This window comes from Eleginops maclovinus, chromosome 7 (assembly GCF_036324505.1).
Source record: "Eleginops maclovinus isolate JMC-PN-2008 ecotype Puerto Natales chromosome 7, JC_Emac_rtc_rv5, whole genome shotgun sequence".
Lineage (NCBI taxonomy): Eukaryota > Metazoa > Chordata > Actinopteri > Perciformes > Eleginopidae > Eleginops > Eleginops maclovinus.
Genome location: NC_086355.1, coordinates 648,255 through 669,179, shown reverse-complemented (window position 1 = coordinate 669,179; position 20,925 = coordinate 648,255). Strand labels below are relative to the sequence as shown.

The following is a 20,925-nucleotide window of genomic DNA, read 5'->3' as shown; positions in this document are numbered from 1 at the left end:
GGACTTTTTGGCATCACCATGCAGCATTTGAAGATATCAAGAAAACAGACATACGTTTCAGTCCTCTGCCTCTTCCTCCGCCTGCTGCCTCTCCTGCTGGTGATCCCTCTGTTAGAAACAACACAAATGAGTTTCCTGCACACAACATCTTCATGTGTCTTCATGAACATGTCAGAGCTGGGAGATGTGTAATGTCCACTCGAATGGTTCGGGAAATATGATGTCATAGTGATGGTTGCATAATGAAGTCATGGAAAGGAAAGGTGAGTAAATGTAACATCATGAAGAGATGGAACAACACACAGAAATGTGGAGATGTTACGGGAACACGTGGTGGACAGATGCAAATGACGGACGCACATGTGACAGTTTGACAAACAGATTGATATTCGACACAAACACAAGAAAAAGATGGCGTGAGTCGGGTCACGTTTGAGATATGAGGAATGATTCAGATGGAGGCATGATGGTGGGAAGGGTAGCTATTATTCAGGGCATGAAGGCAACGTTTGTCTCGACCGTCACCCAACGGGGGTCGCCACCATCTCACCTCTCCTGGAAACCCCTGGCACCTCCAGCGCACCTTCCTCTCCTTCTCCCTCCCAGTCTTCAGAGCCGTAACTCTCCCGGGGAACCAGCTCCCAGCCCCAGGCCTCATCTTCCTCCTGCACCACATCTTCCTCGTCCTCATCTTCATACACCTCTTCCTCAGGCTGGGTAGCGACCTTCCTCATCTGCACGGCTCCAGGAGACACTTCCTTCACCAGGGGAACCTTCCCTTTACCAGCCTCCTCTGGGGACGGCTTCCTCGGGACCTTCTTCAGAGTCACAGCTTCCACAGAGTCTTTTGGTGAAACCGCCTTAGGAACCTTTCTGAGTTTATCGATACTGGGCCTCCTCTCAGCGGGGACCTTCTCTGCGTCTTTGAGCTTCTCCACCTGAGGAGATGGTGTCTTTCTCAGCTCCACCTTCTTGAGCTGCTCCAAAGGCTTCAGAGCCACCTCTTCTTTCTCCTCCTTGGCCTTTGGTGTGACTCCCTTCTTCAGCTGCAGAGGTTTGGGCTCCTCAGGAACCTTTTCTGCTTTCTTAAAAGGAGTTGTCTTCTTCTCAGCTGGAGCTGCCTCCACCACCTTCGGTTTCTCCGGCTTCTTCTCTGGAGTTTCTGCAACCTCAGGTTCCTTCGGTTTAGCCTGCATTTCTCGTTCTTTTGGTTTTTCCTCTGGACTTGTGCGACGGCGCAGCAGGTCATCAGCCGGCTTCCTCTCTTTCTCCTCCGCTGGTTTCTTCTCAGGCTCTACAGCCTCTTTGGACGGCCTGGAGAAAGGCTTCAGCTTAACGCTCTCCACCTCCTGTTCCTTTGTTGGGATTTTCTTCACCTTAGTGGGCGCTTTGACCTCCTCAGGTTCTTTCTCTGGAGATTTCTTTTTATCTAGTGGCTTTGGGACCTGGGCTGGTGGCTCTTTGACCTCGGGAGGGGCTTTCTCAGGTTTCTTGGAAGGTTCTTTAGTTTCCACCTCTTTAGGGCCTCTGTCTAGCTTCTGGAAAGGCACATTGTCTCTGTCTGGTCTCTCTTTCCTGTCTTTTTCAGGCTCCTCAGCTGGTTCAACAGGTTTCTCAAATGGTTTTAATTTGATTACTTCTGGTTCCACTTCATCTGAAGGCAGTTTTTTCACCTTCTTTAAGGCTGCTGTAGGCGGGGCAGGTTCCTTTTCCTTTGGAGCTTTGGGAGTTTTCTTCAAAGAAATCTTATCTTCTGGTTTCTCATCTTTAGGTACGGGTTTCTGGCGGGTCCATGCTTCTTCAGGTGCCTCTTTCTGGTCCTTTTCTTTAGGCTTCATAACTTCAGGCTTGTTCACCACCTCTGCTTTGTCTCGAGGTTTACTCTTCTCTGCAGGTCTCCTGGTGGCGACGGACATCTCCACAGCCTCCTCTCTGTGCACCAACTCCTCAATCTGAAACACTGTGGTCTTGGTGACCTTCTGAGGTTTCTCCTCTTCCTCAGCCTCTTTCAGTTGAACTGAGGGAATCTTCTTCAGTTTGATCATCTCCTGCTCCTCTTCCACTTCCTTCATGACTCTGGTGGTCTTCTTCAAAGTGGGAATCTCAAACGTCCCTTCAACTTCGGTCTGAACTTTACCTTTTTTGTGCAGAAGAGGTTCTGACGTGGCAAAGGTTTGACATTATGACACTTAACGATGACACCACAATCTGTACAAACATACTTATCACTATATATGAAGCTAATAGATAAAGATGACATCACAACAGTAACCCCAAAGAAGAGGACGGCTACAAGAAAAGACAACTTCACCAGGATATGACAGACAAACATGTACTGTGTGCATTTCATATTATTACAGATGTTGTTTTAGGATGCTTGGTGTCCCAACATCTCCAACTATTGTTGTGTTCCCAACCATGAACCTGGCGTAGTTTTTAGATTTGCTGGCACTATAAAAGGATCATGCTGTGTATAGTTTAGCCATTAGTAACTGTGTATACTGTGTGTGTACTGAGGTGAAGAGAGTGGTCATTGGTGCTCCTACCTTTCTTGACTCCTCCCGGTGCTTGGACGGGTCCCTTGGTTTGATCTAACACAGGATTATATTTCAGAAAGTCGTTAGTAAGGAAATTAAATCGGTCAGAAGGAGCAGTTTCACTGATTTAAAAGTGGGAAGACCTTACCAACACACTCAAAGAAATGATAGCTGATGACAAGTGGTCTGGAGTCACATGATTTAGGGGAATGACTTGGGGAATAGTGTCATGAGTAAAGAGCTGAAATGAAGTGTCCGAGGACAGGTATGGCATGCTTCAGTTAGATTGGTGGTCAATGAATTGATGACAGAAAACAAACAGGACGCACAACATGGAGAGACAGACATCAGTGAGGAGGCCAAACCGACCAAGGTTAACAGTGGAAGGGGGGTTGGGGGTAAGTCAACATTTCCAGTGATGACAAAAGGAGGTTGTTTCAAGCTCAGCCCTTCCTATACCTCTACCTGTTTCAGGAGATATCTTTTCCACCCCGGTTGGTTTCTCTTCTTCTGCAACCTTCTTGGTTGTTTCTTCAGCCTTTGGCTTGGTTACTTAATAAAAGAGGGGATTGGAGTATGGTAAAGTAAACAAAGGTTTTTAAAAGACACACACGGGTTAAACAAGTTATTATCTGTATACCTGGCTTTGTCTCTTCCTGAGGAGTAACTTTCTTCTCTAACTTCTTGGTTTTGTCGGTGAGGTCAGGTTTTTTGGCAGCTTCTTGAACTTTTACAGCCGCCTGAGGTTTGCTCTCTTCAAGTACAAAGTAAAGAGAGAATTCAAAAGAAAGCTCTCCACAAACAAACATATATTTATTCCTATGAACTGAGAACGAGTCCTTCAGGATAAAGATTTAAAGATGATGTTGGCTCAAGAGTGGCATTCTTTTATGAATGCCTCACACAGACACAAACACGGAGACATAAACACCATGAAAACATTTCAAAGAGAGGTCTGTACCTTCTTGACGAGCAGCTGGCTTTACCAGTGCTTCTGTGACTTGTGGCGGAGACTCCATTCCCTTCACAGGAACTTGGGAATGAAATTATACAACAATCAGAACCAGACTAAGACTGATGGGGTGAGCACTGAGCCAGCATGCAAAGACAGACAACACAACGAGAACAAACAGGATCCAGGATGGAAACATAGGAGGCCGGAAGAGTTCCAGTAAACTTATCACCTGGTCTGTGTGGTAAAATATCTCGGGTAAAACACACAACAAACAGAATGAGACCAAGCAATGAGGAAAACCCAACGTGAAAGCGTGGTGTTGGAAATATCAGGTGAAGAGGAACCAGGAGACTGTCTGAGCGACAGGAGGGCGGATCTTCACAATGAGCAGGACACAGTTTGTGCCAACACAGAATGGGTGGTGTGACATGGAGGTCTTCTTGAAATGGTTACGACAAAGAGGCATGAATCTAAGAAGTCCTTAAGTAGGAGGTGCACAACGGTATGTGGTGCTCAGGTAAAGTAAAACACGTGCTCGGTGATACATAACATTTCTCCCTCTATACCTCTGGAGGATTCCTGCAGGGTGACTCGTTCTTTCCCTTCTGGTTTCAGAGACAACACTTCCTGAGGAGGGAGGTACCGGACGTCTGCTTTCAGACAAGACTGCTGCACCTCTGATTTCCTGCTGAGACTTTCTCCGTAGTCTGTAGTCTTTCTGTGAACCATCTCTGGCCTGGTTGCATCTGTTACTGAGGGCTCTGTGACGGTGGGCTCGAGTAACTGCATCGAACCAATAACAGCTGTCTTTGCTGGTTTGTGTTTCCCAGAATTCTCTTGGGTTTCAGGCATTTCCTGACTCAGTTGTGTAGGTTTAACTAACTGATCTCCTTTGATTTGTTCTTGTCTTAACTCAAGCTTTTCTTTTTCAGGAAGTTCTTTCAGGATTTTGTCTTTTCCTATCTTTAGTTCTGTCTTTATTTGTTTGAGTTTAGCCAACTCCTGCTGTCTGTCGGAAGCATCCTGCTCTGGAGGTGCTTCCTCGAACTGAGATGAAACTGTGGTTCGTGTTTTGGCAGATCGGTCTCCTAAAGTGACTAATTTTGGTCTTTCTTCTATATATTTCAGGTGTTGTTTGGCTGACATTGTTCTAACATCCTTGAGTATTTCTCCTTTGGTGTATTCTCCTGCTATCAGTGACTCTTTAAATGTCTCCCAGGTTGCAGGCTTTACTCCAGCTTTTCTTTCAGCTTGTTCGTGCTTTATTGTTGATCCTTCAGGCGGACTTGCTGAAGCTCTCCTATCTTTACCTGTGACTACCTTTGGCTGAACTCCTTCTATTTTAACACCAGATGTATTGCTTTTTCGAAAAGCCTTCATTAAAGTTTCACTTTGAGTAGTTTCTCCAGGTCTTTCATATATGTCTAAAGGAGCGTGGCCTCTCAGTAATCCTGTAGTGGTGGTTGTTTGTATAGGAGTAGCTTTAGTAGTTCTGTCACCAAGTATTCCCACCTTTGACTTGCTTTCTTGAGCTTTAAACTCAGCTTGACCTAACTTCAGACTGGCAGTGGGTCTGTCTCTCTTTACAGGAACATCCTCTGACTGTGTTTCACTTGATGTGAAGTCCTTGACTAAATCATCAGGGGTCATATACCTCTGTGGAGTATCAAATCTAAACTCAAGTTGTTTCATAATCACTGTTTTTTCATAAGAAACATCCATTGCAGGTGTCCTTGAAGCTTTGCTTTGTATTTGGTCCTGCTTTGTTTCTACAATGGGACTAACACCGCTGTCTTTAACTGTGTCTGCTTTAGACCCAATGCTTTTGATCGTAGAACGTTCTCGGTCTCTTTTCAATGTCTTTTGTTGAGTAAGGGCTGACACTTCTGCCTCAGTTTGTTTCCGTTCCGTTAGCATTTTATTTTCTTTCTCTGTAGTCTTTGGTTTTATAGCCTTCACCCTTTCCTCTGCAGACTCTGGACTTCCTGATTGTCTGACATTAGAAACACCGGCCTCATAAACATCCTCTCCACTGGACCCAACGTCTTTAACAAGCTTGTCAGGAGTAATGAATCTTTTGAGGGTGTCTGATTTCACGTCTCCATCTTTAACTATCTGGTGTTTTTCAGCTGCAACCTCCATCAGCGGAGCAACTGAAATTAATCTCTCAACTTGTTTGGTTTCTGTTTCCTCAAGTGGAGCAACTTTACCATATCCATGTTTAACTGGAACCGTCCTGGACTGCACTTCTTCAGGGGAACGTTTGTCCAACTTCCCTGCTTTCTCTGCCAGGGCTTTAGATTTCTTTGCCTTAATGGCCTTAGTCTCTGCGTCCGTTCTCTCTGTTTGCTTCTGTCTGGTCTTTATCTCTTCAGCTGGAAGAACTGCAGTGGATTTATGCTTCACTGTGAGTTTTTCTGAAGCTTCCTGCTCCACCAAAGACTGTTGATAAGGCTCTCCTGGTTTAGATGCACTTAAAGCTTTTCTCTCAATGTTCTGTTTCTCATGTACATCCTCTCTAATGCGAGACACCTTTTCTGTTTGAACTACGTCTACTTTTGAAGAGACTTGATTATCTTTTGTGTCCCTTGAGGACTCCTCAGTCCTTGTATGAATATCATCTGACTTGTAGACATCCTCTTTTCCTGACCTCATGTCTTTAATGAGCTCATCAGGAGTGATATGTCTTTGGAGAATGGCTGATCTAACGTCTCCTTCTGTCACTATCCAACATATTTCAGAGGCAACCTCCATCACAGGAGCCACTGAAAACCTGTTTTCCACTTGATCCTGTTTTACTTCTGGGACAAATGGAGTAACACTACCATATTCATCTTTTACTACCTCTGTTTTAGACAGCACTTGTTTCAGGGGAGGTTTTGTAGTTTTGACCAACGCTTTGCCTTTCTCTTTAAGGGATTTCTTTGTCTGGACATCTTCTATTTCAATTTTAGTTGCTTCTTTCTTTTGGGAAACGCTATCTGACTCGTCTGGCGCCTGAAGCACATCTTTATCCATCGCTGTGTCTGTTTTTATACCCTCCATCACAGGAGGAACCACAGTTGGCAAATCTGTGGAAGATGTGTCCGTTATTGGAGGTGTTTTTATTACGTGTGGTTTACTTGAAACCTTTCTTTTACCTTCAGTTTTTGGAGTTTTATCTTCAGCAATGTCTTCCCTACACTTTTCAGTAGCAACCTCCATGGAAGAAACTTCTTTACACTGTCTTTTAACTAGTTTAGTTTCTGATACTTCCAATGGAGTAACACTTCCATATTCATCTTTAACTTGAACGATTCTGGACTGGATCTCTTCTACTTTACATGGTTTGTGCTGCAGAGCTGTAACTGAGTCCTTTCTCTCAGTTTGTTTGTGCCTGTTTGGTTTTGTCTTTACAGTTTCATCTTGGATTAATATCTTGTTTTCAGGAAAGTCCTCTGGCTTTGTGTCTTTTACTTCAATCTTAGGTATAACTTCAACACTTTGGTCTGTTTTGTCTTTCTTTAAATCACCTGTTGACTGCATTTCTTCAACTCTCTTTGCTGACCTCTCCTCTCTCTTCTTTGGAAACATGTTTTCTGTTTGACTGATTGTTTCTTCAGGCTCAGTTGTCTCTAAGAGTATGCTCTCAATTTGTTCCAGTCTTTGTGAAGTCTTCTTCTCAATGGGGGCTAACATGTCTATCTTACTTTCAATTGGGACAAAGTTGGACCTAATCTTTTCCTTTAAGTCTTTAAGAATATCCTTTTTAGCGTCTTTTAGTTTCTCACCTGCCTCCTCAATCACACGTAGCCCTGAAGTCTTTCTTTGGACCTCCTGTTGGATCTGTGTAGTTTCAAGAGGTGCAACACTACCATACTTATGTGTGACTGACCCGGCCCTGGCCTCGACTTCTTCCACTGAAGTCGTTTTGGGTTTGGCGGACTTTGACGGTTTCTCTTTTTGAGCTTTATCTTTCTTATGGGGTTCAGATGTCTCTTCAGGACCAGTTTGGTTAATCTGGACGCCAGAGGACTGGAATTCATCACCTGAGACTTTAATCTTAGTACGTTGCTGCAGTTGCTTTGGTGCCCCATCTTCAGCGGGCGTTACTTTAACTATTTTATCTTTAACTCTTATGGATTTCAATGGGACTTTTTCATCTGCAACCTCGTCAGTTCTGGCTAACGTCTGTCTTCTCTTAATCAGAGATATTGATTCAGAAGTTTCTGAAGGTGTTTCTTCATAGAATATTATTTCCTCAACTGTTGCTAGTTCAGTTTCTCTGGTTTCTGATAGTGGTTCAGGAGCTTCTGTTAGTTGTTTAGACGTTTTCTCCACTAAATGTGTATCTGAAGCCCGTCTCTCTGTTTGTTCCTGTGTTGTTTCCATGTCTTTAACTTGAGCAACTTTAAAGGTTTTATCTCTAACTGTGCTGTGCTTCACCTGGTCTCGTTCAATGATAATCTGTTCAGGTTTCTCTTGTTGTTCTTGTGAAGATACCCACTCGCTACCTGTTGAATAAATGTCCTCATCAGCTGTTGCACGCTTTGTGTCAAATCCTTTAGTTTCTGCATGTTTTCCAGGAGTACCGTGTTTAATGAGAGACAGTTGATCAGTTTCATCCTCAACAGTGATGGACTTTGATGGGATTTGTTCATCTGCAACATCTTTACGTCTGGCTAACTTTTGTCCTCTCTTGTTTAAGGATATTTCTGAAGGTGTTTCTTCAAAGTATTCAACTTCTTCAACTGTTGCTAGTTCAGTGTCTCTGGTTTCTGATAGTGGTTCAGGAGCTTCTGTTGGTCCTTCAGATGCTTTCTCCACTAAATGTGTATCTGAAGCCCTTCTCTCTGTTTGTCCCTGTGTTGTTGTCTCTTTAAGTTGTTTAATTTTAAAGGTTTCATGTCTAACTGCGCTGAGCTTCACCTGGTCTCGTTCAATGATAATCTGTTTCGTTTTCTCTTGATCTTGTGGGGATACCGACTCTCCATCTGTCGTTTCATTATCAATGGTTCTATCCGTCACAGGTGTGTGTAAACCTTTCCCTTCACCTCTTTCCTGTCTTGCTGGTTTCCTCTGTTTGGTGAGAGTGTCTGAGGCAGTTATATCTCTGTGTTCTTTATGTGATATATGGAGTTTGTGTTTAGCAGTAATCTCTTTATGTGGTGCAGTTCCATCAGGTTCCCTCTCCTCTGCGTCTGTCGGGGTGGGCTTTCTTTGGGTTTGTTGGAGTCTGACTAACTGTGTTTCTTTAGTCAAATCTGAAACTGATGTTTGCTTCCTGGGCTTCTCCTGTCTGGCAGTTCCACTGGTTTGTGTAGAAGTATTTGAATCAACTGATGGAGTGGGATCCTTTAACTCCTTTTTGACTGCAGTTTGAGCAGCTTTGTCCGTTACTGTTGATGCAACATCTTTGTCTTTTAGGGATTTTACTTTCTTTTTAGTAACTCCAGCTGGTCTGTCAGCCTTATATTGTTCTGCCACTTCCTCAGATTTACGCAACACTAGTGTTTCTCTTTTGTTCAACCCTTCAGTCGGAGGTATTTTACTATATTTGTCACTAGCTTTTACCTTTATCTGAACTCTCTCTGTTGCTGATGGTTTCATCCCTGCAGACACAATAATTCCCTCTTGGTCTGCAGAGTCTTGTATATCTTCTACTGGTGCTTCTCTATCAGTTAATCCTATCATAGGAGAGATTGAGGACGCTGTTTCAATGAGTTCTGGCTCTCTTACATCCTTTACTTTAAGAGGAGTGACCTCTCCTTTAGTCCTGACTCTTCTCTTTGACTGATCGTCCTTATGTTTACCTTTGATTTGCTGTCTCTGATTGTGAGGAGACGCCTCCGGCTCTTCTTCAGTAGGAGATAATGTATCTGTCATTTTATCAGCTCTTTTTCCTCCTGTCTCATCTGTAACGTCTTCACATAGAAGTGGAGCTTCTGCTATTTGAGGCGTTTCTAACATAGTGTGTTCTCTTTTCTCAGATTTGGATGGGATGGGTTTTAAATGTACTTCTTTATCTGCTGTATCTTCAGTTATCGCTCTGATTGGTTCTCTTTTGTTTTCAGGCACCTTATTCTCAAGGGATTCTTGTTTTCTTTGGGATTTAGTTTTTTTAGTTTTCTCAACAGCAGGAGAAGTTATTTCCTCACTTGTTTCAATCTTTTCAGTGTCCATTGGAGGACCGATGTACAGTTTATCCTCAGCTGTCACTCTCTGTGGCCTTATTTTAACAGCTATTTCTTCCCTACCACTCTCCTCTTCTTCAGTGGTATCTTGTTGTGGGCTATAATGCTCTACCGTCTGACCCGAGGATTGTTTCTCAGTTTGCTTTTGTCTTGGTTTTGCCTTTTCTTTCCCACTAACTTGGATTTCTTTAACCGAACCTTCCTCGTCTTCAACCGCTGACTGCCGCCTCACTTTCTGAGCCTCATCAGTCCTGCTCTTTGACAAGCTCCGAACCGCGGTGTCAGTTTCTATTTCAAAAGAAACCGGACTGACTCTGGCTGGTTTGTCTTTATGTGGAGCTGGTTTATATCCTTTAGCATCTTTTTTAATGTATTTGATTTCTTTTGCAGAATCAGGTTCTTGGACAGAAGACTGTTTTGGTTTGGAAGACTCATCCTGAACCTCCCACTCAGATTCCCTTCCTGTCATGCTAGGCTTGTCTTTAGGTTTTGTGACGCCTCTTGTTTTAAGAGCCCGTCTCTTCGAACCGTCAGTAACAGACATTTCCCCACTTATTCAGACACTTTATCCAGTTCTTCCATCGCACTCAAACTCTCTCCTTCCTGCAAAGTTTTAGGACTCTCTCCTTCAACTTCTTCTTCATCCTTGCGAGGTATTTGTGTTTCAACCTCTTCTCTGGATATGACATCAGTCTGACAACCAGCTCTTTTCCCAGCCTCTAACAGACCGGTGGTTGCCGCTTGAGGATGGAGGAGTTTAAGAGTTGTGAAGAGAAAGCACCATGAAGCGGTGCCAAGAGATTAGGAAGAAAAATAACAACAAAGAGACAAACATTCAGAGTTAAAAGAGACAAACACAGATGTAATAAGAAAGGCGCTGACAGGAAAATGTGCCGTTGATGTTGTACCTCGTTTCCTTTCCTCAGGAGTCGGAGCAGCGGAAATGGTTCTGGGAATCGTCTCGGCTTCGACTGCTGGCTCTTTAAAGAATAATCATTGTGTGTTTAACGCAAGATATTAGCATTGGAATAAAGAGAAAGGGGTAAAAAAGACCCCCTTAAGACAATGCAAAACAAAGTGAAAGAAGAGTTTGATAATGGGTTTAAAATTAGTCTGAAAGGATGATGGTGGTTGACCAAGATTTGGATTAAAAAAGAGCACACCTGAACAACGAGTCATAAGAAACGTGAGAACGATGGTGGTGTTAGAAGTTCTGTCTGTACCTCTGGGAGATGCTCGTGTTGAAGGTTTTATCTGAAGACTTTCCTCGATTAAAACACTTTTCTCCTTCATTTCCTCTGTTTTCTTGTATTCTGAAACAGTTCTTGCAGCCACAACTTCAGTGTCCTGTTTGAACACTTTAGGCGTTTCAGGTTTGATATCTGTTACCGACTCTCTGGGTTTGAGCTCGGGCGTCACCTCTTTAGGTTTTCCAGAAGCTTTTTCCTTCTTCTTATCAATTACCTCATCAGACTGACGCTGCTTCTCTTGTTTCTTCACCAAGACTTTGCCTGGGGCAATAGTCTCATCTTTTATGGAAATGACTGCTGGTTTGATTCTAGTTACGTCCTTGTCCTCTTCCACCATCTTCACCTGCGATAGACTAACTTCAGTTGGTTTCTCTTCGACTGTGACTTCCCTCTTTTGAATTCTAATTTCCTCCTTTCTACTGTACTGTTCAGGAATATCTGATTTCATCTCGTGTCGTAATTCTGTCAGAGTCCTTCCTTCAATCTGCAGCAGTTCAGTCTGTTTTTCAGTCGCTGTGATGATAACAGGTGTATCTACGTCTTTGACTGCACTAGTCTTGACTACTTGCTGCCTCTCTTTGCTTTCTGTTTTAATGCTCATCTCTCTTCCCTTTCTGACACTGGTTTCCTGTACTGAAATCTCCCTCTCATCTAGCCTCACTGATTGGCTGTCTCTCCTCTCGTCTTTGATCTCATCTATTGAAGAAAAGATGGTCTGAATAACAAACTTCTCTTCATTGGTTTCTCTTATAGGTTCAACCTCCCTACCTTGGTCAGATTCCTGGACTACAACAATGGTTTCTTGTGTTTTTGGGACACTGTGTTTAGACGCCTGGGTGTCTCTCCTCTCTGCAGAGTCAGTAACAGATATCTGGCCTCTCAGTTCAGAATTTTCTGTACGTAAGACGTCTGCTGTCGGCTCTATGGTCTCGCCAGGATGAGCCTCTCCATGTTCCCACACTTCCTCCGACCCTTTCTCCTCGGTGTAATACACTTCCTTAGTCTCCTGAGCGGTCCTGCTGCGCTCGATCTTAACGAGACTCTCAGTTTCTGGTGGTTTCAAGAGTTGATGAAGAAGAGGCGTCATGCGGCGGCGCCAAGAGGTGATAACAAAACACACACATTAGGAACACAGATTAATCACATGGTTAAAGCTTGAGGTGGTAATCCACCACGAGTTAAAGTAGTCCATCGAGTTTCAGATGGTCGGTACCTTTTTCTGCAGGAGAGACTTTTCTCTCAATCTTCACAATTTTCTTGATTTCTTTCAGAGATAATCCAGTGAGAATGTAGAGGGTCGGTTTAAAAAGAAGAGAAGGAAGAGGTTTAACAAACACACGTGAAGGAATAAAGAGTGACATTTAATAACACAGCAAGACTTTAGAAACCAAAGAGGGAAGTCAGAGGGTTTAAAGAAGAGGCAGCAGTTTGTATTCAAAGACTTCATCTGATATACACTCAAAACACCTGAAAATAAACCACTGTTCGATGTAAACGTCCACTGGAACTGTTTGAGGGTGAAATTAGACCACATGATGTCTTAAATGTGACTATGTACTCTGTTGTTAAACAAAATGGCCATAAGACTGGACAATATGTGAAATAAAATGAAGTAAATTGTCTTTTAAATAATAAAAGTTTGATCCTTTAATGTTTTCATGGGGAAACTGTAAATCTTGATCCTACCCCTGGACAGCGTCAATGTACCGAATGCACATAAAATAAGTTTGAAGTTTAGTTCATGCACAGAGACAGCATTTAAATACATCCAACGTTTAAATGCTGCTCAGGTACAGCTTTGGACCTGCTGCAGGTATCACCAGTGGATCTTATTCAATTATAATCTTTAAAGTTAATTATTTGTAACATTACTTTTTTTGAGTGTACATTCAGATGCCACACAGAGAGGCTAACTGCTGCCGAGGGGTCACATGCGGGAAGAAGACGTGTTTAATAGAAGACTGGAGGTCTGCCTCAGCTGTACCTTCAGGAAGACTTGGCTCTGCTTTAGTGTCAGACACCAGCTCAGGTGTTCTATCTACAGGGACCCTCTGTTTCTGAGACACCGGTTCAGGTGGCTTCTTCTCAGGGGTCCGCTCTTCTTCAGACACTTTTACAGGCTTCCTCTCAGGAAGAACCTTCTCCTCTGGTCGTCTTTCTGGAAGCTTCTCAGGTATTTTTTCTGGCACCTTCTCTGGTATCTCCTCTACTTTTCTGTCGGGTGCAAGCACTCTCTCCGGGACCCTCTCAGGGGTCCTTTCCTTCACCTCAGCTTTCCCTGGAGGTTCAGGTAATTTATCTGAAGACCTCTCAGTTTCAACTACCTCCTCAAACACCTTCTGAGGGATTGATTCAGGCACCGCTTCAGGTACCACTTTAGGTTTGGGCTTCACAGCTTTAAGAGGGTTCGACACAAACACATGCATAAGACGAGAAGAGAAAGACTTCTGAAATGTGCTAACGCACAAACAGGCTGAAACAGCATGGAGTTACTTTACTCAAATTATTTTTTTATTGTCTTAAAGGTTCCACTGGTTTTGTTGTCAGATGTTATTAGAGGAAAGGTAACGGTGGAACAACATGACTGGGAATGATCCTCTAGAGACCCTACATATGATGGAAACTTGAGTAGCATAACTCCAGACTCAAAGGACAGACTGAACCAAGTCCAGGCTCAGGAACACTAAGGTACCTTTGTCTTTCTTTGGCGGCTCTTCTCTGGGAGGAACAGCAGCTTCTGGTTTCTTTGCAGCTTTTGGAGCCTCAGGTATTTTTTCCCCCAAAGGAACTTTAAAGAGTATAATTACAAGCATTAAAAACCTTAGATGACTAAAAGCTGAAGAGGCTTGTAAGATGCAAACACTTTATCGAGTGCAAGACAGAGACGGACAAACAGGACGTGCAGCCCCATCGCAACAAGGTTAGACGTTAGAATGAAACCAACCCCTGAAGAGGGTTTAAGATGAAGTCAGAGTTTGGGTTTTAGTTTGCCGGGTTACGGTGATGATGAAGAGGACCATTAGGCATGGACAATCACTCCAGACGAGTTAAGGTGGAGGATGGAGTTAAGACACATCTCAGTCAGAGACGCTGTATACCTTTCTGTGGAGGTTCCTTTGGTGCAGGCTTTGGTTCTGGTTTTGGCACTTTCACTTCTGGTTCAGCTTTTTTAACAGCTTGCTCAGGTTTGGAGACCTTTGCAGGTTTTGGAGCAGGCAGTTCTGGCTCAGGTTTACAGACTTCTGGTTTTGTTTTTTCTGGTTCTGCTTTGGCTTTTGGAGCCTCTGGTTCCGGCTTTTTTACTGCCGGTTCAGGCTTGACCTTTGTCGGCTGTGGTTTTGCAGCCTCTTCGGGGACTTAAAGCAACATTTAGTTTAGACTCGACAATCAGACACACAGAGATCAAAGAATCGCTTCCACTCTCGAAGCTAAACACAGACAAAGGTCTGATCCTCAGGACGGAGAAACAACACACAGTTAGACTCAATACCTCTAAAGGGTTAAATGAGCCCACACATCCAAAAAAAGTAGGAAATACCTTGGGAGGGGGGTGTAGCCGGCTTCTTTACCGCCACTGGCTTAGCTTCCGGCTCCACCTTCGCCTGCCGCTTTGGCCTCAGGTTCTGCTCTCGGTGCTGGTGTGGGCTTCAGCTTTGGTTCAGGTTCTTGTTTCTGCTTGAGCTTGGCTTCAGGCTCAGGTTTAGCTGCAGGCGCCACCTTTTTGGGCTCAGCTGGTACCTGAGGCTTGGGCTCATCTTCAGGTAGGCAACACAGACATTAGCTAATGTTAGCATAAAGTTGTGGTAGCATTTAAGAGTTATGAAGAGTCTTCAAAAAGAGTTAAGACACTCAGAGAGACACACTGATAAAGAGGGAAACAGTTCACATGACAAACGACTACAGAGCAAACAGGAAGAGTTTGAAGACAGAAATGAAGAGGTTAGAAGCTACGGAGCGGTAAGGACAGTAAGCTGCTACTGAGGACGTTTGCAAGTACCTTTCTTTGGCAGCTCAGGCTTCTCTGCAGGGGTTGAGGGCGCCGCAGCAGACTTCTTAACCTCCGCTGCTTCTTTTAAGATACATTTAAATACATGATCAGCCAGAACGTCAAAAAAAGCAGACGAATGGGACAGAAATCAAACAGCGAACACTAGGACTGAGTCGTCTGCAAAGAGAATGAAGGCTTCTCTACCTTTGGAAGAGGGCACTTTCTCCTTCTCTGGTTCTGAAACTGCAGGAACCTTTTTCTCCACTGGCTTTTTGGCCTCAGGTACTTTAAAATATCAGTACATTTAAGTAAATTCACAAAAAACAACATTTACAGAAGTTCACAGAGGAACACAGTTAAAGTATGAAGAACATTTAGAGGTAAATGAATCAGGTGCATCAACATCAGAAGGTGAGTTGGTACCTTTAGGTGGGGAAGGCTCCCTCACAGACGGCGCCGGCTTCTCTTCAGGCTTTCTCTCAGCTTTGGGAACTTAAAAAGACACCGATCGTGTTAACATCACAAGAGAGGAGCTGAGCGATTAGCAGGTGAAGCAAAGAAGCGTCAGACGATAAGAAGGCACACAAAGCAACTACAGCCGAGGAGGTCTGGAGCAGCAATAATAAAAGACGAAGAGCGCAGGAATAGAAAGACAAACAGTCAAAGATTTTAGTAGCGGAAGACAGACGTAAGTGTGTGTTTCTGCAGGAGGCTGAGCGGCAGCAGGAAGAGGTTTGTGTGTTCAGTACCTTTGCTTGGAATTCCCTCTCTCATCTCTACTTTCTTGGTCTCCACTTTCTCCTCAACTGCGACTCTGGCAGCTAGCAGGAAGAAAACACAGAAACACCCCGAATCAACATCACCGCCTGAACACATCTGGCTGTAAAAATATTACTGATTGAAATGAAGTCTATCTTCTGTGTTTCAGTCAAAAACCTGTAAATTAGCTTCTGGAGTTTAACGTGAAAAAGACTTCAATTGGTTATACGTGTTGATTAAATATAAGCAGGTTAATAACTGGACTTATTTGATGAATGATTGTGTTACAGCAGCAGGTCATTGCACAGGAGTTAAGGAACAACAATCAGAAAGAAACAACAAACTAAAGTTTAAGCAGTAACCAATTAGACGGGAAATTCAATGCAAACCGAATCATAGCAATGCATTGTGGGTAAGACATTAAAGTTTATAAGGGAAGCAGAAGCCAGAGAAACCACCTGAGACACCATGAGGAACCAAGAGATGGGATTATGGGAAGGAGAAGGATTAATGATGAGGAAAAACACAAACCAGACAGACGTTAAGAGAGAGCCATGGTTAAGGGCGGCTCACACGCGCACACACACACACACACACACACACACACACACACACACACACACACACACACACACACACCTGTGGCTGTGGACACCTGCTGTGTTACCGTCTCTTCACTCCAGCTCTCAAACTCCACTGAAGGTGTGATGAGCACAAAGTGATAAAACACAACGTGAGCGAGTAGAATAACTCTCAGCACACGGAGTCATCGTTCTGTCGATCAGATGAGACTAAAGAACTGACTAAACTTCAGTTAAAAAAAAGGGAGTCAGACCGTTAACGAGTCAAGAGAAAGAAGCTCAATGAGAAATGAAACTATTACTAAGAGATGAAACTTCTTCAAAAACAATTACAAAACATGCTTTTGAACACATGAAATGAATCTAGAATGAAACAACGCTGCTTCGTTAGCCGTCAGCTTGGGTTGGCACTAACGGTCAATTAGCTCAGAGTTTCTCGCTGGTGGTTTTTGTCATAGCGTCAACAGAAGATAAAAGGAACCTCTGTTTTAATCGCCTTTGATTAAATCGGGGAGCAGATATTTTAATCTGAACCTCAACATAACAACTTCTAAAGCGTTTCATTCTGAGATCGACAAGAGAGAAGACTTTGAAACGCGACAAGACGAGTCGTTAGTGAGAGTGTGATGGAGACATGAAGATGGGTGGGAGTTAGAAGAGAGAATATTCAAAGTTTGGAGACAAACAAACAAACGAGTGTATTATCCAGAGGACACGGTGATGGTGATGTTAGGATGGACGTAGGAGGCAGATTTGGAGACACTTTCAAAGATCTAAAGGGTTTGAATAACCTCTCAGTTTTATCAGGATGTCTGCTGGAGGACTCTTTGAATGAACCAAACAGCAGCTACTGCTTTATCGGTCTATGTTTCCAGATGTTCTTACAGACGTTAACTGTAGATGTGAGATTTAATCTGGTAGTTTCTGATCACATCTTGTTTTATTAAAGGATGAAGATGAAGATGATGAAGGTTGAGTGACAGCAGAAATACAACGTGTACCTCTCTGCTGCACCTCCTCTTCATACTGATATGAAAACTCGGCCGACTCTTCAGAAACAAACGATCAGGACATGGGTTAGTTTGATCACAGCAGAGTAAAGCCTGTGAAATCTAGTCTGGAGTTCAGATGTATGGGGGTGTGAGCAGATGAGGAGCAGAACCAGAATAAATACCTTGTTTCTGCTCAAACTCTTCCTGATATTGATAGAACTCAGAAGACTCTTTGAAGAGAAAAAGAACAAGAGCGTTTCATTACCATATTAAAGGGTTCATCGAAAGAGTTTAGCCAGAGGTTCATAGACATTCACAGAGTCAGATTTCTGGAACTTTCTGGAATATTTAGAGACTCTGGTTTAAACTGGGATGTTAGAAGTGGTTTTCTTATTGTTTGAAGCCACTGGTTCCAGTCTTACCTTGAATTGCCACGGATGATGGCACTTCAGGCCTCAGGACTGAGGAGTCTGGGACATCTAAGGAATATGGAATATGGTTTATAACCAAACTTTATCTAAAGGATCCAACAGCACTCAGGAGGAAAACACTGCTGATAACTGTTCTCTGATTCAGGAACAGTTAGACATTGTGGAAAATCCTCTTGTTCCCAACATGTTTTTTGATTTGGATAATGAGGTGACATCAGCCAGCTACAAGCAGCTAGCGTAATGCTGGTTAACCACAGACTTTGAAACGTCCGTTACATTTAATAGTTGTAGACATTAATACTGAAAGTCCAACCAATGCCCCATTACAGAACAGAGCACTGCCCCAAAAACAATGGACCATTACTCCAAAGAAGCACTGCTCTGAAAACACAGAGTGTGCTTTCTGACCGGTTTGCTGTCGGACAGAGGCTTTCGGTCCGGTTGGAGCTATATGGTTTTGGAATAAGGGGCCATTAAGAGCAGACTCTTTCAGCTGAAGAGACGGAGGTCTTTAGGGGTGCAGGGGGCACTCCTTCAGACCTTCTTTGACTCTGTGGGGGCATCAGCCATCCTTTATGGTGTGGCCTGCTGGGGCTGCTGACAGGAAGAGACTGAACAGACTGATAAGGAAGGCCAGCTCTGTCCTGGGGAGTCCTCTGGACCCTGTGGTGGTGGTGGGAGACAGCAGAACGGCAGCTAAGCTGTCCTCCCTGCTGGACAATGTGTCCCCCCCCCCTCCAGGACCCCCTGTCTGCACTGTGCAGCTCCTTCAGTGACAGGCTGCTGCCCCCGCGGTGTCTCAGGGAGAGGTACCGCAGGTCCTTCCTTCCTGCAGCGGTCAGACTCTATAACCCCCCACACCATGTGCGATATACATATATTCAGTTCATTAACTGTGCACTTTTTACCTGGCTGCTATTCCTCAGAACTTTCCTGAGATCTCTTTGGGTCTCTGTAAGATTGTGTGATTGTTGTGTCTTTAGTGTCTGGGTGAAACATGAAGCTGTCTGCGGCTCTTTCTTTGCTGTAACAAAGGAAAATGTCCCCTCTCTGAGGGACGAATAACGGGACTCTAAATCTGATTTAAACACTGGCTGATTTTTGGGAAGAAAATCGGCAGTCCGACACATTTTTTGACAATTAGGTGACCAAAATAATGAGTTGTGAGCCAATTCAACATTTGTATGACTGCTCTGATTTCTGGGTTTTTTCTCACTACTCAGATTTTGGGAGTATTGTAGTTTAATGGGCCAATAGAAACATGGCTGCTAATGAAACATGGGACATTTATCTGACCGCCAGGGAACCGAATAATGGGTTACCTGAACAACTGACATTTGTTTTTGGGGACAAAACGCCGTCTGACAAACAGGACGTATTTAGGTCTATTGGGCCATGGGAACAGTGGGGGGTCCAACAGGGGTTTACAGGGGGAGCTAATGAAGAGGACTCCGGTAAACACAGAGAACTCGGGACGTTTTTCTCTAATTTTTGACTTTTACTAAGAATGCGTTTGTTTCTCAGATTTGATTTATTTTCTGATTCTGACTTTTAATCTCAAATCTGACTTCCTATAAGAATTCTGACTTCTGACTTGTTTCGGTCTAATTTCTGACTTTGGATATGGATGTTTTTCTCGTGATACGGCAAACAGAGAACAGGAGGATTCAGCTTTAATGTCGCTTATAGATTTAAGTTAAGTCTGGAAAATAAAACACTTACCCATGGGCACCATGGCCAATTCAATTTCTGTGGAAGAGGGGGAAAGAGTGAACACGGGGTTAGAGGCTGCCACAGGCGGAACAGAAACAGAAAGATGGCGGCGTCTGACTGTACCTTTGCCAGACAAATAAAGCTCAGCAGTGCTCTTAGCCTCTCCTCTGGGCTCCAACCTCACAATCACTGAGTACACGCCTACACGGGATTATTAATGAAGACGTTTAACACTCAAGGCATCAAAACAATGAGGTAAAAAAAATCTGTCGGGCTCCGTGTCGGGCCTCGCTGGTGCTCTACACACCTTCATCTTCGGTGGTCACGTTTCGGATGACCATGAAATGTCTTCGGCCCTCGCTTGTGAAGTTGTACTTCGGGCTCTCTCGCAGTTCCCAGGTGTCTTTGTACCACGACACGATTGCGTTGTCGAAGGACACCTCGCACTCAAAGGTGGCCGACTGGCGCTCATTCACTTCGATGTTGTGGATGCGTTTGGTGAAATGAATTTGTTCAGCTAAAACAGATAAAGACGTGAATGGGTAAACGGGTTTGGCATCACAACCAGGAATGTAAGACAATACTTGAATGGTAGTGGTTTTGTTTTTCAGCGACACAACATCCACATGGTTAGAGATGATGATCAGAGGAGTGCTGGTGGGATGAGAGAGGGATGCACCGCCCTGATCTGTTCTATCTTTACGGCTCATTACACGCACTGTACTGCGTCTGAGGAACACCTGCAGACCCACACCTCAGAACCAGCAGGCTCTGGGGCCGCTGTAAAGAGAAAAGTGTGTCTGATGCTTTTAAACAATGTCTATGTTTTCAGAATTTCAAAACTATTGTTTGACACTTTTCAGTTTTGGGGAGTTCTCCTTAGTGCTGGAATTCCTGCTGTTTACCTATTTATATTTACACTTAAAAGGATTTCACTATTTGAAGGCCAAAACCCCATTGGTCTGGTCAAACAGGACCAATGGGGTTTTGGAATATTGGGACATAGCAACAATAGCAGATTTTTATGGAGAAAATCGGGTATTGGTGCATTTTTCAGACCTTAAGGTAATCGAAATAATGGGCAATAGACTAATGGAACATTTTTCCGACAACTCCAAGTTCAGAATAATGGGCCATCGGAACAACGGCCATTGCTTGCTGGGATTTCTGACCAAAGTGCCAAACTAGTACTATCGGTCAATGTTAGCATCACAGCAAGACAAAATAAATTGCTTCCTTAACTGAATGTTAGTATGTTTAATAGACAGTTTGATCTGGACTGCAGCTGCAACATTTAGAAAGTGTTGCACCCCTGCTGGTTTAGGAGGCGCTGGATTTGGTGTGCTGCAGTATTTTCTCGGAGCATTTTAAACGTCAGTGTCTACGGCGACCTCGTTAAATCGGAATCTAAATTCCTGAAGCGATTACTATCAAATTGGTTGTGCAGCACTATCCGATGTTGCTTAAAAGGTAAAGTCTCTTCCACAGAAAACAATGTGAAATCCAGATCGCTGCATGGGGGGGGGGGTTGATGGATTTCAGTCGT

The 20,925-nt window shown here is 43.7% G+C and overlaps 1 protein-coding gene across 1 annotated transcript in view; it reads right to left on the bottom strand.

Moving 5' to 3' along the window:
* LOC134867399 (titin-like) overlaps positions 1-20,925 on the bottom strand; it is a 196,592-nt gene that overhangs the window by 107,105 nt on the left and 68,562 nt on the right. The window contains 21 exon segments of the mRNA XM_063887937.1: positions 55-108; positions 551-2,158; positions 2,547-2,591; positions 3,003-3,089; positions 3,178-3,291; positions 3,499-3,570; positions 4,059-4,275; positions 11,055-11,965; positions 12,900-13,310; positions 14,454-14,518; positions 14,520-14,670; positions 14,913-14,984; positions 15,108-15,188; positions 15,327-15,395; positions 15,653-15,724; positions 17,245-17,292; positions 17,418-17,465; positions 17,658-17,714; positions 19,389-19,415; positions 19,503-19,580; positions 19,687-19,896. Coding sequence (XP_063744007.1) covers positions 55-108; positions 551-2,158; positions 2,547-2,591; positions 3,003-3,089; positions 3,178-3,291; positions 3,499-3,570; positions 4,059-4,275; positions 11,055-11,965; positions 12,900-13,310; positions 14,454-14,518; positions 14,520-14,670; positions 14,913-14,984; positions 15,108-15,188; positions 15,327-15,395; positions 15,653-15,724; positions 17,245-17,292; positions 17,418-17,465; positions 17,658-17,714; positions 19,389-19,415; positions 19,503-19,580; positions 19,687-19,896 — 4,497 coding nt within the window.